Source organism: Neofelis nebulosa, chromosome 11, assembly GCF_028018385.1.
Source record: "Neofelis nebulosa isolate mNeoNeb1 chromosome 11, mNeoNeb1.pri, whole genome shotgun sequence".
NCBI lineage: Eukaryota > Metazoa > Chordata > Mammalia > Carnivora > Felidae > Neofelis > Neofelis nebulosa.
This window is the reverse complement of record NC_080792.1, coordinates 77,447,567-77,463,504: the sequence shown is the minus strand read 5'-3', so window position 1 is coordinate 77,463,504 and position 15,938 is coordinate 77,447,567. Positions and strand designations below refer to the sequence as shown.

Genomic DNA, 15,938 nt, shown 5'->3' with positions numbered 1-15,938 from the left:
GTAGTCACGAGTGACCCAGGGATGCACCTGGCTCCAGCCTGGCTGGTAGCAGGCGGGTGACAGTGACTAATGTCATGGAATCCTCTGAGCCGCAGCTCCTTCAGGCTCCACATCCGCCACCCCTTTGCAAGCACGCCTCGGTGCCTAGACCCGCCCCGTCCCGTGCGGTGGCTGCTGGCCGCGTGCAGCAATTCAAATCTCGGTGACTTGAGAGAGGAAGGTGTATTCCGTTCCCCTGTTGCCCTTGGCACGTTTCAGGTGCTGAGCATCCGCACGAGGTAGCATGTCACAGCTGCTGTTCTGGATGGCCCAGGGGCAACACAGCGTCCCAGAAAGTTCTAGTGGAGAGCGCTGCTCCTGCACTGGCCTCACCCTCCCCATCACCACGATGGCTGCTGCCCCAAGAAGGGCGCCGATGGCACCTTTCCAGCCCGCCGGCTGGCGAGGAGGCTCTTACCGCTTTGGAACGGCTTCTTTGCCTTCCAGTAAAATAACCCGCCAGAGTAAAAGCTGTGCACGCTTCTGCACGCGTGCCCGCGTCCCAGCCTTTAGTGCCCAGGTACCCAGGATGCCCATAGAGTGTCAGCCGGGGCTGGGCGGACCCGTCTACCCCCGGATCCAAGGGGGCTGCCGCCCAGCTCCCCGCTCGCCCCTGCTCCACCTCACAGGCTAGGGGGGATCCCTGTTGGAGTGATCGCCGTGGAGACGCGGACCGTGGAGGTGGTAGTGCCTGCAGACCCTGCCAACCTGGATTCCGAGGCCAAGGTCAGAGGGCTGGGAATTTGGGACTGTGGTTTCAGCTGGCTCAGCCAGCCGGAGTGGATCCTGGGCGGTCACACGCCTGCCCTTCCAGCCTCAGGGGAGTCCTTGGCCCCAGGGGCGCCTGTCTCCAGCACTGTCTCTGCGGGATGCATAAATGTCCTACGCTGTCTTTCTTCTTCAGGGGGTGACAGGTCCCTGGGAATCCCTCCTGCCCTCTGCGCCTGTCCCTGTCCCTGTCACTGACTCTAGCTGGGCCATGGCACATATGGGAGGAGCTCAGGAGTCAGAGGGTGGGTCCTAGGACTCGGTATGGCCTGGACTGGCTTGGCACCCCTTTGAGCCTGTAAATGAGGCAGAAGGAACCTCCCTGGGCTGCAGAAGCAGGGCCCCCAGCAGGTGAGCTTCGGGCCTTCCCTGTGAGCCCTGGCTCTGGTGTGGGTGCCAACGTAGATCAGATTGCCTGCCCTCTAGGGTATGGCTCAGAAGACTGTCCCCGTGTCCCCTCACTGGTCTTGCACAGAGGAGTCTGATCCAGGGCACCCTGTGTTCCAGATAATCCAGCAGGCGGGCCAGGTGTGGTTCCCAGACTCAGCCTACAAGACGGCCCAGGCCATCAATGATTTCAACCGAGAGAGATTGCCCCTGATAATCTTTGCCAACTGGAGGGGGTTCTCCGGTGGCATGAAAGGTAAAGCCACCTCTCCTGTGGGTGTCCCAAAGCTGCGGGGTCAGCACCCAGGACAGGGAAACCCCCTCCAGGTGGCGCTGTCGTGTCATCATCTTAGCCGAGCCCCCCTACAACCTCCAAGGATGGGAGCAGTTCAGGGAACATCCACCCATTTCACAGATGAGGAACTGAAGGCTCCTAGTGTGACTAGCCAGAGGTCACCCTGTGAGGGGCAGGGCAGGGTGGGCGGCCCCGGGAACTTTCCTTCCTGTGAAGGGGCTAAGAGTCAGACCAACCTGAGAGAGGTCTGAAGTGAGGGTTTGATATGAGCTGATCACGGGTGCGTGGTGTTAGCTCCTGGCATGATGATGGTTGATTTTATTATTGCAGCCTAACCACATAAGGTGCCTGGTACTCGGAGGGCCTCGTCTTGGTGGAAAATAACGACCACGCCGTCTGTGGGCAGGAGGGAAGGATCTGTGCTATTGCTGGATAGGGTTCCGTGTGCTAGGAACGGCAGGACAGGGTTGGGGGGCAGTCACCGGTGAGGGCATCCCGGAGTCAGAGCTGGAAGGAAGGGACCCTTGAGATTGCCCTACGCTTCCTTTTACAGATGGAGGCACTGAGAGGCCCCAGTGTGAGGGAGGGGAGAGTGGCCTGGCCAAGGTGACACGGACAGTAAGGGTGCAGTCTGTACCTGGCCTCCTCTACTGCCCTTTCCATGGTGCCGCGAAGCATCCCGGCTGAACACGCTTTCTCAGGCTCCCCAGGACAGCGACGGCTGGGGGCTTGGCGTGTGGCAGGTGCTGGGGCCTGAAGCCTCCTCGCCGGGCAACTAACTGCTTTGCTTTCAGACATGTACGACCAGGTGCTGAAGTTTGGAGCCTACATCGTGGACAGCCTCAGGCAGTACAAACAGCCCGTCCTGATCTATATCCCACCCAACGGGGAACTCCGGGGGGGCTCCTGGGTGGTCGTGGACTCCTCCATCAACCCCCTGTGCATAGAAACGTACGCAGACAAGGAGAGCAGGTGGGTGTGTGACCCTCAGCCTCGTTTCCCTTCACCCCCAGTCCCGAGGCCCCATCATCTTTGAGCCACTGGCCAGGAGTTGCCAGGGCATTCTGAGGTTCTGAAGGATGGAGAGGCTCCAATTTTACCAGTCCGAAACTAGCATCCAGTGCACAGGTGGATTTTATCAGGAGAGTTCATGGCACCCGAGCTTCCTGGCAGCCAGGATAAAAAGGGAAACATAACCAGTCCTCTAGTTCTCCCTGGGCTCCGAGTCTCTGCCCAAGCTGTGAGTTCCTGGAGCGGCTGTGCTTTATTCAGTTTTATAGGCCAGGGCCTCGCACAATGCCTGACCGCTAGCAGGTGGTTGGGAAATCCTGGCTGAACAAATGACTGACAGATACTTGCCTGAGAGGTTACTGGTTCGTCGGGAGAGAGAAACCTGTGGCACTTTGTTAAGGAGGAATTCATTCATTCCCGGAATGTTTACAGAAAGGACAATGACAGTAGTACTTGCCACATGGTGCTTGAGTAACTTTAAAGTGAAGACTCTAAGTTGGGGCGCCTGGGGTGCTCAGTCGGTTGGGCGTCCGACTTTGGCTCAGGTCATGATCTCGCAGTTTGTTAGTTGGAGCCCCGCATCGGGCTCTGTGCTGACAGCTCAGAGCCCGGAGCCTGCTTCGGATTCTGTGTCTCCCTTGCTGTCTGCCCCTCGTCCACTCACACTCTGTCCCTCAAAACTGAATAAATGTGGGGCGCCTGGGTGGCGCAGTCGGTTAAGCGTCCGACTTCAGCCAGGTCACGATCTCGCGGTCCGTGAGTTCGAGCCCCGCGTCAGGCTCTGGGCTGATGGCTCGGAGCCTGGAGCCTGTTTCCGGTTCTGTGTCTCCCTCTCTCTCTGCCCCTCCCCCGTTCATGCTATGTCTCTCTCTGTCCCAAAAATAAATAAAAAACGTTGAAAAAAAAAAATTTAAAAAAAATAAAAAAAATAAAAAAAAAACTGAATAAATGTTAAAAAATTAAAAAAAAAAAAAAAAAAAAAAGAAAGGAAGACTCTAAGCTACATGCTGTGTAGGATATCAAGACCTCAGGAGTAGTTTTGCCCCAAATATAGGCATCCTCTTCCTGTGTCTGTTATCCATTCATTCATTCAGTGACTATTTATTGAGTACCTACTATGTACCAGACATCATGGTAGATATTGTGATATGGTGCACATGAGCGACACCTGTCCCGCCTTCAGTGCACCTAGACCATCACGGGGGGCTGTTGAGGTCCGCCCTCCAGGACGACTCGGGACATGAGCAGCCTCAAGTGGGGTCATCATTACCTTTTCACTCTGGCCACCAGGAAGCTCAGAGCTACATCAAGTCTTTCTTGGGGCTTCCAAACTATCAAAAGAGGATGAAGGGGGCAGTGTGGGGGTGAGTGAGAGGGCCAGCTCATACTGAACCATGTTGAGTTCTTCATTGTGCCTTTGTGAGCTTGGAGGAGATCAGAAACAGTACCCTGGCCCGAGGAGAGCAGAGATTAGGAAAGTCACAAAGGGCTGTAGCTGAAGAACAGGAGGGCTATGCTGTTCTGGAGCAGAGGCCTATGCTCTCAGAGCCGAAAGGGCATTCCAGAGTTCAGAAAACGTGATTTTAAGAAGTTGGCTCAGCCCCTGTACATTTTATGGATATAGAAGCAGATGACCGGAGAGTCCCCTCTGACTTGCCCAAGGTCACAGAGTGAGTCTGTGAAAGATCTAAGAACTCACACCCGGATTTCCTGGCTCTCCTGTCTCTACCCCCATGTCTCCTGGCTGTAGTTTGTTGGGGGGACATCTCCTACACCTTCCACCCCTTCCTCTTCTTTTTTCAGGGCGAGCATTCTGGAGCCGGAGGGAACAGTGGAGATTAAGTTCCGGAAGAAAGATCTGATAAAGACCATGAGGAGGATCGACCCAGTTTATAAGAAGCTCGTGGAACAGCTAGGTGAGAGGGGTGGAAACGCCTCAGGTCTCAGAGGGCAAGAGAGACCCAGCCCGCTCCCCTCCCGGGGGGTTCTAGTCTGGTAAAAACAAAGTGCCGGCGTGCCAGAAGACAGCTCCAAAAATCGGGGGATGTGTTAAACACGTTCATATAGCAAAATCAGCCCTTTACCATTAAAAAGTGTGTTTAATGCCTTAGTGTATTTATTTCTGAACACACATAAAATATAACAATGGAAGTATTTGGGGCCAGTGAGGACGATGAGAATTTGCACAGCAAAATGTCCCTTTCGAATTTTCCATCAGACCTGAAGTGTGTTACCAATTTTGTCTGAGTGATAGTTTTGTTTCACTTGTAGCCTTAGATGTAATTCTCTTTAAAAGTCCATATTGGGTGACAGTGTCTTTATAACTGTGCCCTTCATAAGATTTATTAGAGTGTGTTCGTGTGTGTGTGTGTGTGTGTGTGTGTGTGTGTGTGTAATTTCTCTGGTTTCGTGTCAGGGTAAATGCTGATTTCTTGAATGAGTTGGGAGGTGTTCCCTCTTGTTTTCTGAGTCTGAATTGGCATTATTTCTTTAAATCTTTGATAGGAGGTTTCTGGCTACAAATTCATCTTTATTATATGTAGGGACTATTCAGGGGATCTGTTTCCTCTTGGCAGAGCTTCCATAGTTTGTATATTTCAAGGAATTTGTCCATTTCATCTAAGGTGTGAAATTGGCCCAGGGCTGTTCATAATATCCCCTTAATTGTATTTTGCAATATGTGTGGAAAATAGTTAAGTGATCGTAGCCGGTGAGCACAGTGGTTCTTCCCGAAAAGGGGGTGCATTTAGAGTTGCACGCTGAATGCGGTCTCGCCATGGTAAGCACGCTTCTGAGACCGTGCGAGCAGCTTGGTTTGGGGGCAGCTTCTGAATCAGAGCGCAGGCCTGTCCTGCAAACCCTGGTTTGTGCCCTTGCCCACAGGAGTGTCCGAGCTCTCCGATAAGGACCGCAAGGACTTGGAGGGCCAGCTGAAGGCCCGGGAGGACCTGCTCCTGCCCATCTACCACCAGGTGGCGGTGCTGTTCGCCGACCTCCACGACAGGGCCCACGGCATGCTGGAGAAGGGTGTCATCTCTGTAAGAGCCTGCAGCTGTGGGAGCCCCACATGAATGCCCCATCCTAAGGTCACCTGGTTTCCAACCGGAGCAGATCTGGGCTCGAAAGCTACATGTTAGAAACACTTGGGGAGCGATAAAAAAAAAAAAAAAATCCCAGTGCCCAGGTGGCTCTTCGGACCAATTAAATCAGAGTATCAGGGGGTGGGAGCCCCGTATAAGTATGGCTGCAAATCCCCAAGCGATTCCAACAGGCAGCAAGGTTTGGGAACCACCAGTCTGACCTCTATGGGTGTCTCTAACCATGGGCCAGACTTGGGAAGGATTGTTCCCGCCCAGCACTGGCCTTCACCAGCCCCACCCCATCGCTCGGCCCCTAAGAAGATACCCTACATTCACCTACCACCCCTGTATGTGGGGCTCCCTCCCAGCCAGCCTAAGCCCCTCCGTGCCTCTGGGAAGCCCGAGTAGAGTCCCGGTGAAATCTTGGCCCCGCCAACCCCCCGCCCCGAGCCTCAGCTGCCCCGCCTGTAAAACGGGAATGATCACCGAGCGTGCACCTAGCCCAGGGCCCCGCCCCGGGCAGCACCCTGCATCTCTGCCCGCCCCTGCCCCTTCGGAGGGCTCAGGCCTGGGGCTTGTCCGCAGGACATCGTGGAGTGGAAGACCTCACGCGCCTTCCTGTACTGGCGTCTGCGCCGCCTCCTGCTGGAGGACCAGGTCAAGCAGGAGATCCTGCAGGCCAGCAGTGAGCTGAGCCACGTGCACATCCAGTCCATGCTGCGTCGGTGGTTCGTGGAGACGGAGGGGGCCGTCAAGGTGGGCCTGGGCGGAGACAGGACGGGTGGGTGGGTGGGTGTGCGCGTGCCTCCCGGGGCCAGCCTGCTCAGGGGTCCCTCTCTGAGGCTGCCTGTCCCCTTCCCCCCAGGCCTACCTGTGGGATAACAACCAGATGGTGGTAAAGTGGCTGGAACAGCACTGGCAGGGCGGGGGTGGCCTGCGTTCCACCATCCGCGAGAACATCAAGTGTTTGAAGCGAGACTCCGTCCTCAAGGCCATCAGACGGTAAGTGGCCACCCCACCCACCCGCCCATGCCTTGGACTTCTTGGCGAGTGCCGGATTTACCGCCAGCCGCCTGACCCCAGAGTGCCAGCTTGACTCCACGACGCTGCATGGTCCCCGGGCCTACGGCTCAGCTTTGTGTGCGAGGTCCACGGCTCGGGGGCTGTATTCCTTGCTGGAGTATAGAGGACAGCTGGTCCAAGGTCACGGCTAGAGCGCATCTGGGAGAGCCCACGTTCTTAACTGCTAGGCCGTAGGTACCAGCCTTTCCAAAGGATTTGCTCACCCCATTCCCATGGGGTCCCCTGTGAGATGGCTAGTTGATCATGTGGGTCCCCATTTAGGGAATGAAGCTGAAATTTAGGGGAAATACTGGGTCTCCAGTCACACAGCTAGTGACTGACAGGGTCCACTGTCCTTCCAAGTGTTCTGACCCCCAGAATTCCCTCCTGCCGTATGGGACCACTCCCCCTCTCCCGCCACGGTGACCACGGCACAAAGAGACTTGGGAGGCCTGGGTTGTCACCCACCCAGGAACATGGCATGGCCCCACACAGGAATTCTTAGCGACTGCCCTAGGACCCCCTGAACTAAGTGGCAGGAATGATCCCTGCCCTTTTCTCCCCTCCCCCTGCAGCCTGGTTCAAGACAACCCTGACGTGGCCGTGGACTGCATAGTGTACCTGAGCCAGCACATTAGCTCAGCAGAGCGGGCCGAAGTCATTCACCTCCTGTCCACCATGGACAGCCCAGCCTCCACCTGACCCCGGCCCACCCGGCCGCTTTCAGGACCACGGGCAAAAGAAACCACGCTGACCCGCCTACCGCAGGCCTCATCAGGACCTTGGGGGTTTGCTTTTTAAAAAGAAAAAAGCAAAAAAAAAAACCCCTCAAAACCCCCAAACCCTAGGCATCTCTGCAGGGCTGCTGGCCTCCCACTCACTCCTGTCTCAATAAAAAGCTCAGGAGAGCCCCTTCCGAGCAGAAATAGCTTCCTCTCCATCACTGGGAAGTTGGCTCTGGTGTCTCTTGAGACATCATTTTTTTTTTTTTTTTTTTGTTTTTTTTTTTTTTTTTTTTTTTTTTTTTTTGCTGCATCCCTGAATCACATTGAAACCAAACCCCCCAGTTTCCTTTTGCTTTCCAGTGCCTGGTGTGCGGGCTCCAGGTATTCTCTTGGGCTCGTTTTATATCAGATCACAGAATCTTTTTATTTTTCTACTGAGACCAACTCCTGATTGTAAGCGTCTTACATAGTTCGGCAGAATAAGTAGGCGAGGAAGGGAGCGCAGAAACAGCCTGGTTTTTTGTCATGATGCTTATTCGGAAACTGTCAAGTCACCTGGGAAAGGGCATGAATGGTTTTTTAAGAGAATAAAACGGTATGTCGTTCCCCACGTGGCCCCTAGAGGAGCGCCAGGAACGTTTCGCTGGTAAGGCCGTGCTGATTCTGTTTTCGAAAGAGGGAAAGCAAATGGGCAGAACTGTTTGGCCGCACATTTCAGGACCTTTGAAGACAGCTTCCGTGTGGCTCCCAGCCCTCCCAGCCGGCCCCTTCCCTGGGAGGAGGACAAGGATGGCCCCCCGGTCCCCTGCGTGCAGCCTCGTGGCCAGGTTGGGAACACGAAGGCAGAAGGCAGACGGTCACCGGGCTCACAGCCCAGCTGGCTCATGAGTGTCACTGCGGGGATTGCCACTACTCACCTTGAAGGGCCCCTCTGCCGGCACCCCCTCACCTGGTGCCTTGATGTCTGGGCAGGGATCTGGCCCCAAGGGGCAGAGCTCTTGGTTTGCAAGGACTGGACCAGGAGGGCCACACCAATTTGCTCAGGGAGGCCCCTGCGACCTGCCCTCCAGCACTGGGTTCTGGAGGCCGCACGGCATCGGGGGCCTGCTATCGTCCCGGCCCCGTCCATCAGTTCCTGGGTGCCGGCGATGGGGGCAGTTGCCCCCCCCCCCCCCCCGGCTGGGATGGGAAGTTTGTCTGAGGAACCTTGCCGGTTCAGAGACCGACGAGGCTGCCCAGGGAAGCCCCCCACCAGCCCGGATTCTTCCACTGCCTGAGTGGAAAAAAAAAAACCAGAGTTTGGCCATCAGCCAGTGACGGACCTGGCACATGAAGGTGTCATGGGGGCAGTGAGGGATGGGAGAAAGAGGAATTATCTGTTGTCCCATCCTGGGGCCGATTCGGGGAGGGCGTGGGACTCCACGCTGACTCGGGAACTGAATGTTTCCGTGTGCGGGAGGCTCCCTTGGTTTTGGAGGGAAAGGCAGGTCCATAACGAGCTGCTCCCCAGGTGCAGTGGGTGGGGGATCCCGCCAGGAGATGTGTGGAATAAAGTGTTTTTTAAAGGAAGCACTTTGGCCTTGACTTATTACCTGGACCAGAAGAGGCAGGCCGCCTGCCTGGGTGATTGCCCTGGAGCTCACCGGCCTGCCCCATTGGCTGAGATCTTGAGCAAGCCCCCATCCCAGGAAGACAAAGCTCTGATAGGAGTTTGTATCCCAGAAGTCAGATAGTTTGTGACAGTTTGTATCCCGGAAGTCACAGGCAGACTTGGTCTTTTCAGCTTGATTTCAAAAATGGGTGCCTGCTGCTGTCTGCCGGCTGATGGGGCGGAGTTCAGCACATTGGCAATCAGCTGATAGTACTTTCCCTGACGAGGTCAACTTTCCTCCTTGCGGGGACTCAGTGCAGCCCCCTCCAGGGAAGAGGGGAGGGACCATGCCACTGAGTGTGGCCAGAGGCCTCGGTGGGCAGTTCGGGTCCAAACTGGATGCTCAGGGTGGTGACCTCATCCCATGTGACCCTCGAGAGCCTCTCAAGTGCATGCTACACTCTATCCTCACTTTTATGGGCAAGAAAACTCCAGCTCAGAGAGAAGAGACGTGCCCAAGTTCACACAGCTGGTGAGGTGGGGGCCAGGCACCCAGGCTGACCCAGACCCGATCTTGGGAGGCCTTTTGCTGTCCCGTAAATCCTGAACCTTTGCAAAGGCTACATCCTGGCACGTGAGGACACCATCTACACCGGCCTCCCGCCTCACCTCTCCCACCCCCCCCCCCCCCCCCCGCCCCCACCCCAGCTGATCCAACCAACGTCCTCATTCGGATCCCCATCAAGACCCCGGCCCCTCCAGGGCCAGGCTTCGGCTGGGGACAAGCTACCCTCTCCATTCACTGAAGTCTCTCCCTCCCTGGATCAGCAGATTCTGGAGCACCACGCACCCCCCCCCCAAACCACTTGAAGGAACCCCGTGTCCTTGGACGTATAGCTTGTCCACATCACGAAAGCAGAGTGCTACCAAACTGGCCCCCCTGCTTGGGTCATCCCAACCTCTGCCTCTTGCTTTGCCTCCCCCACCTCATTCTCCAAATTCAAAAGTCAGTTGGCCTTTTAACCCAAGGTCACTTTCCCCTGACACTTTATTATGAAAAATTTCCAAACACCAACAGGTCAACTTCGCTGTGGCAGACGCACAGCCATTCAGTGCTGGCTGCTATCATGGTCCTTTTCCTGTGCTTGTCCTGGCCCATCCATCTATCCGCCTCTCTCTCAACCTGTCAACCCATTCTCTTATTTGGACACATTTCAGAGTAAATGGCAGACATCTGTATACTTCTCTAAGGGGGATATTTGTGTTTCAAAACACCGGTTTGTTGTTGTTGTTGTTTTGTTTTACCTTTAAATCATGTCCTGAGCTCCTTTGCAGCCGAGAGTAGAGAGTTGAGAACAGAGCTGTGTTGAGGTGAGGTGGCCCATCGTGTGGCTGGTGAGGGGATCTCCGGCCTCACGGTGCCCGGTTCTGTCTGTGCCGAGCGTATCTTCGTCGACTATTTATCGAGCACGTACTATGTGTCACACACTGTGTGAGGGGGCACAGCCGTGAGCAAGACAGCCCACTCCTGCCCTCGGGAGCTGTTTTTCCAGGGTCCCCAAAGCTGGAATTTGCAAAGGGTTAACCGTAGAGGATATTCATGGCCACAACTCGTCAAATGCCCAGGGTCTGTTGTCATTTTTTGTCCTATTTCTTTCGGAGATGGTCCACCTTTCAGGGTCACTGTGATAGGAACCGAACAGAGAAGATCACCCACAGGACCGCAGCAAGGGTCCCCAGATGACCAGCAGGCACAGGAAAGGGTCCTGCGCACTCTGCTAGCATGAGCAAACCTGTCTTCTTCTGGGTTTTGTCCATGCAGCTGATGGCCGGAGCCAGGCCGAGGCTCTCTGCCAATAGTCTATCCCCAAAATGCCCCTTCACTGCTCCAAGTACCCGCTGGGACGAGTTCTTCCTTGACCCCACATGGACTGGCATGACCCACACCCAGCCTGCACATCGTTCCTACGGACTCTGTCATCACCAGCCACCAAACCTGTCGGTTCACTGCCAGGTGAGCACAGACTGTTTCTCCTGCCAGAAACCCTCTTCCGCTTCGGCCTTTGCCTGGCTGACTCCTACTCACCCCTCAAAACCCAACTCACATGGTGCTTCCTCCAGGCAGTTCTCCCTGACCATCTCCCCAGTGGGTTGGGAGACCATGGCTTGTGGTCCTACAGCCTCTGGGCTGCTCCTTTTGTGTGATTTGTATCTATCTATCTATCAGTCATCTCTCTATCTATCTGAAGCATGGATTTGAAAATGAAATATATACCTAGAAATCCCTAAATTCCTCTGGCAACTGAGCTGAGGAGGGATGCTGGAGAGCCGTCTTTTTAAAACATTTTTTTTTTAACGTTTTATTTATTTTTGAGACAGAGAGAGACGGAGCGTGAACAGGGGAGGGGCAGAGAGAGAGGGAGACACAGAATCGGAAGCAGGCTCCAGGCTCCGAGCCATCAGCCCAGAGCCCGACGCGGGGCTGGAACTCACGGACCGCGAGATCGTGACCTGAGTTGAAGTCAGATGCCCAACTGACTGAGCCACTCAGGTGCCCCCGAGAGCCGTCTTATTGGCAGAGGGTGGCCCCTTCTGGAAGGTGAGGGAAAAGGCCACTTTCCCCTGATGATCTGTATCTTGTGATACTCTGACCCTTGTATATCTCTGAGCAGCTTCGTGTACAGGAAACACAGGCCAGTGGCCTAGGATTTCCCATTTTTCATTTTTTTTTTACCATTTACCATTTTTGGTAAAATACACATCACGTCAAAATTTACCATTTTAGCCGTTTTAACCGTCTTTGAAATGTACAGCCCGGCGGCATTACGTGCAGTCACGCTGTTGGGCAAATCAGCACCACCGTCCGTCTCTACAACATTATCATCTCAAACGGAGACTCCTTACCCCTCAAACACCCCCATTTCCCCCTCCCGCCAGCCCTGGCAACCACCAGCTGCTTTCTGTCTGTATGCATTTGCCTACTCAAGGTCCCTCATACAAGTGGAAGCATCCAGTGCTGGTCTTTGTGCGTCTGGCTTCTTTCACTCAGCACCACGTCCGCAAGGTTTCGTCCATGTTGTAGCAGGTGTCAGAACTCCCTTCTTTTTAAGGCCGGATAACATTATATATATATATATATATATATATTACATCCGAGAGGCCCCCCCACCTGCTGATGCCATCGTATCTGCGTTAGGATTTCGGCATACGCATGGCGGGGAGGGGGCCGCGGCACACAACCTTTCAGACCGTGGCACCCACGTTCCGCTTATCCACTCACCCGTCCGTGGTCACTTCTGTTGCTTCCACCTTTTGGCTTTCGTGAATAGCGCCGCCATGAGCGTGGGCGTGCAGATACATCTTCGAGTCCCCCCTTCCGGGTCCTTGCGGAGCGCATGCCCACACGTGGAATTGCTGGACCGGACAGCAGTTCTGTGCTGCACTTTGTGAGAAAACGCCAGACCGTTTCCCGTTGGGGCTACGCCATTTTACATTCCCACCAACAGCGCGCACGGGATCTGGTTTCCCCGTAACCTCGCCGACACTCGAAATGGCTTTTTTGTTCATTTTCACGGGAGCGATCCTTCCGGATCAAGCCTGGAAGTAATTGTCTACTCAAGGCATCGGACTTTTTCGCCTGCATCGCTCCAACACGGTGGCGGGGAAACGCAGCCTAGCGTGCGCCTTTAAATTTTCCATTCCTGTGCCTCCTGCTTCCCCCGCCCACCCAGCGGCTCCTGCCCCAGCTGCCAGGCCTCCCTTCCTTCCGCCAGTTTGGGCTTCGGCTGCTACCCCTGCCCTGGAGGTGGGGGTGCTGCGACCCCCCCAGGGGTGGAAACACCTGCCTCGCTCATCTCATCGTCTACTTCTGTCCGTTTCCTTCATCCCTTTCCCTGAACCTGCACCAGCTGAGCCTTGGGGAGCAAATGCTAGGTGAGGCGGTGAGGTGCCAGGGCCGTGCAAAGGGCCGGGAGAGCTGCACACCTAGGGTCAGACCGCAGCCGCATAACCTCTTACTGCTCTACGTTAACCCCAGCAAGCGATGGGCCAGCTGAGCCCTCAGAGATGGATGATAGGCTGTGGGGAAGCTGAGCGCCATTGGAATCCCGTCTCCACCCCTTCCTGATCACAGGTAAGCGGCTCAGCCGCTCTGAGCCTCAGTTTTGTCTTCTGTAAAATGGGATGTTTGTTTCCCGTGGCGGCTGTGACAGCGCAACCTTAGTGGCTTAAAAACAACACAAACTTGTCATCTTACGGTTCTGGAGATCAGAAGTCTGTAATGGGTCTCACTGGGTTAGGATCGGTGCTGCTAAGCCTGTGGTTCCTTTTTTTTTTTTTTTTTAAAGTTTATTTATTTATTTTGAGAGAGTGCATATGAGTGGGGAGGGGTAGAGAGAGAAAGAATCCCAAGCGGGCTCTACACTGTCGGTGCAGAGCCTGACTTGGGGCTCGAACTGTGAGATGATGACCCCAGTCGAAATCGAGAGTCAGACGCTTGACCGACTGAGCCACCCAGGCGCCCCCCCGCCTGTGGTCCTTTTGGAATCTCTAAGGGAAAGTCCGTTTTCTGGTGTTTTCCAGCATCGAGAGGCCCCATTCCACTTTCATGGCCAACAAGGTTACATCTCCAGGGCTGACACCAACTCTCCTGCCTCCCTCTTTTACTTAGAAGGATCCTGTGATGACCACAGGGTTTCCCTAGATAATCCGGGATACTCTCCCTCGTTTAAGACAGCTGCTTGAATTAACTAATTAATGCAGCCTCAATTCCATCTGCTCCCTTCATTCCCCTTGCTGTAACCGAACAAAGTCGCAGGATTAGGACGTGGCCACCATTGGGAGCCAGTATTCTGCCTCCCACAGGTGATGACAGCTGTGCCCCATGGAGAACGGGATGAACGAAATAAGCCATGTAGCATGTCGCCCCGTGTCATTACTATTTTTGTTGTTAGAATGTGGACGATTTCTCCTGGAGGGAGAAGGGGAAAGCTGCATGATCGTGAGCCGATCCTTAGTGTTCTCACCTGGGAAATGGGACCATCTCCTGACTCTGAGGGTGGTTGTGTTGTCTCGAGGAGATGGTTCCTGGCTGTTTAGCTCGTGCAGGGTATACAGCTGGTGCTCACATCGATGAGTATTTTCCTCCTGAGTTGACCAGCTGCAGAGAGAACCTTAGAGAAACCTCATTCCTCAGGTCTCTCCTTCACGCTTCGTCCTTGTGTCAGCACGGCCCCTGCACAGGTGGGGCTTGGGTTGTGACTGGGGCTCTTTGCCTAGAGCTTGTGACCTTATGATCTTGGCATTCTTGCCTTGATTCTGTGCATACCTGCCCCAAGTGCCCATAGTAAGGAATAGGTGTCAGACCCAAGGCTCCTTAGCCCTCTCCCTGTGGTGACCCACCTGCTCAGGCTGTACCCTCCAGTGTGGTGGCCCTGTCCTGTAGCTTCTACAAAGTCCCCAGGTGATGTCGATCAGCTGTGACATGTGACATGGCCGGTGTCATTCCGCCCCCAACCAATCACTGGGGGCGGTGGGGGCAGTGATGTTCTCATTGGCCAGGCTGGGGTCACAGGGCCACCCCCGGGGCACCCTCTCCCTGTCACCTGCCTGGTTTCCACTAAGGTAGGCCCAATCCCCACTTCCCCATCATCCTCCTACCCTTCCTTTCCTGCGAATTGTTGCCTATGTGTGAATCCGTCTCCCCAGTGAGGCTGCAAGCCACTCCCTGGGAGGGCTTAAGACTTAGACGCCTAATTCGTACACCCTTTTGCTGTTATCTTGGATGGCAGGACATTCCTTTGTTCCTCTGAGCCTCAGTTTCTTCATCTGCAAAATGGGTACAGTAACTACGGCATGCCTGGTAGGGTTGTCATGAGGATAGAAGGAGCTGATCGATAGGGGTGACCAGCACAGGGCCCGGTGCTCAAAAGGTTGTGTCTCCTCGCCCTTGAGGCCTTCTCTGACCCCAGCTATGCACCAGAGGCAGCGCCTCTGAGCTCTAGCTCTGGAATCTGGCACACACAGACCCAGTCCTGCCTCTTCAGCTCACGTGAGCCTCCGCCTTCTGAGCAAAAAACGGGCTTCACATCCCCGCCGGAGATAATGCCTGTCAAGAGCCTGGCACTGAGGGACCGTAAATGATGGCCACGCTAATTTTACCAATGAATGGCCAACTCCCCCCAGTTTCTGGGGCAATGGGAACCTGGCATCAGAGGCCTGGCTTCAGTGTTGCCTCTTTGGGCCTCAGTTTCCCCATCTGTAAAATGGGGCCTCACCTGTGAGGGTTGTGACAAATGGCGTTTTTGTCCTTCACCTCCCCCCTCCCCCATCTTCCCCCAAGCCACAGGGCTGCCGTTCAGCCTTTATTGACAGAAGACATTTATTCATCACTACTCTTACAGATTCTTGGTGTTGCCCGAACGCGGGGTCTTTGTTGACAAGGACTCAAACATCTTAACTTATCGGGGGGGCACATCACACAAAGCAGCTGAGCGGTCCTGCTCAGACGCACAGCACCGGACTGTGTTGAAAGATAGTGGCTGCTCGGCAGAAAGTTCCGGAACCAGGTAGGAAGTACTTAAAGGTGGCCCTTCAAGACAAGTCTAAACCCTGAACCCTCCAGGTGGCTGGCTGATGAAAATTCTGGCTCTTGGGTTTGGGAACTCGCAGACACAGGAGCCAAACATCCAGCTGGTCAAGAGAGGGCAGTGGCACAAGCCACTCTGGCAGATTCTTGGCATCACCTTAGCTGGAAGATCCCGAGTTACCTTCTCTTTTCCCCACCCCCCTCTCCTGTCCCTCCTCCAACCCACCGTCTGCAGAATCTGCCACTTGCAAAATCAGTTGACAAAAAGAAAAAAAAAGAAAAGAAACGTAAAACGGTCACAGGGCAATGAACAGACAAACAGGTGCCAATAAATACTCTGCATTATAGCTTTGCTGGCCCCCACTCGCTGCATGGGTCAAGTTTTACATGGTTC

General features: G+C 54.8%; 1 protein-coding gene across 1 annotated transcript in view; it reads left to right on the top strand.

The window, feature by feature from the left end:
* The window catches only part of ACACB (acetyl-CoA carboxylase beta), a 111,203-nt gene extending 102,267 nt beyond the window's left edge, over positions 1–8,936 (top strand). Inside the window, exons 46-53 of the mRNA XM_058691036.1 lie at positions 669–765; positions 1,315–1,450; positions 2,284–2,461; positions 4,304–4,416; positions 5,384–5,538; positions 6,166–6,336; positions 6,446–6,582; positions 7,218–8,936. Coding sequence (XP_058547019.1) covers positions 669–765; positions 1,315–1,450; positions 2,284–2,461; positions 4,304–4,416; positions 5,384–5,538; positions 6,166–6,336; positions 6,446–6,582; positions 7,218–7,344 — 1,114 coding nt within the window. The 3' untranslated portion in view covers positions 7,345–8,936. The remainder of the gene's footprint in view (positions 1–668; positions 766–1,314; positions 1,451–2,283; positions 2,462–4,303; positions 4,417–5,383; positions 5,539–6,165; positions 6,337–6,445; positions 6,583–7,217) is intronic.
* Positions 8,937–15,938: the final 7,002 nt, after the last annotated feature.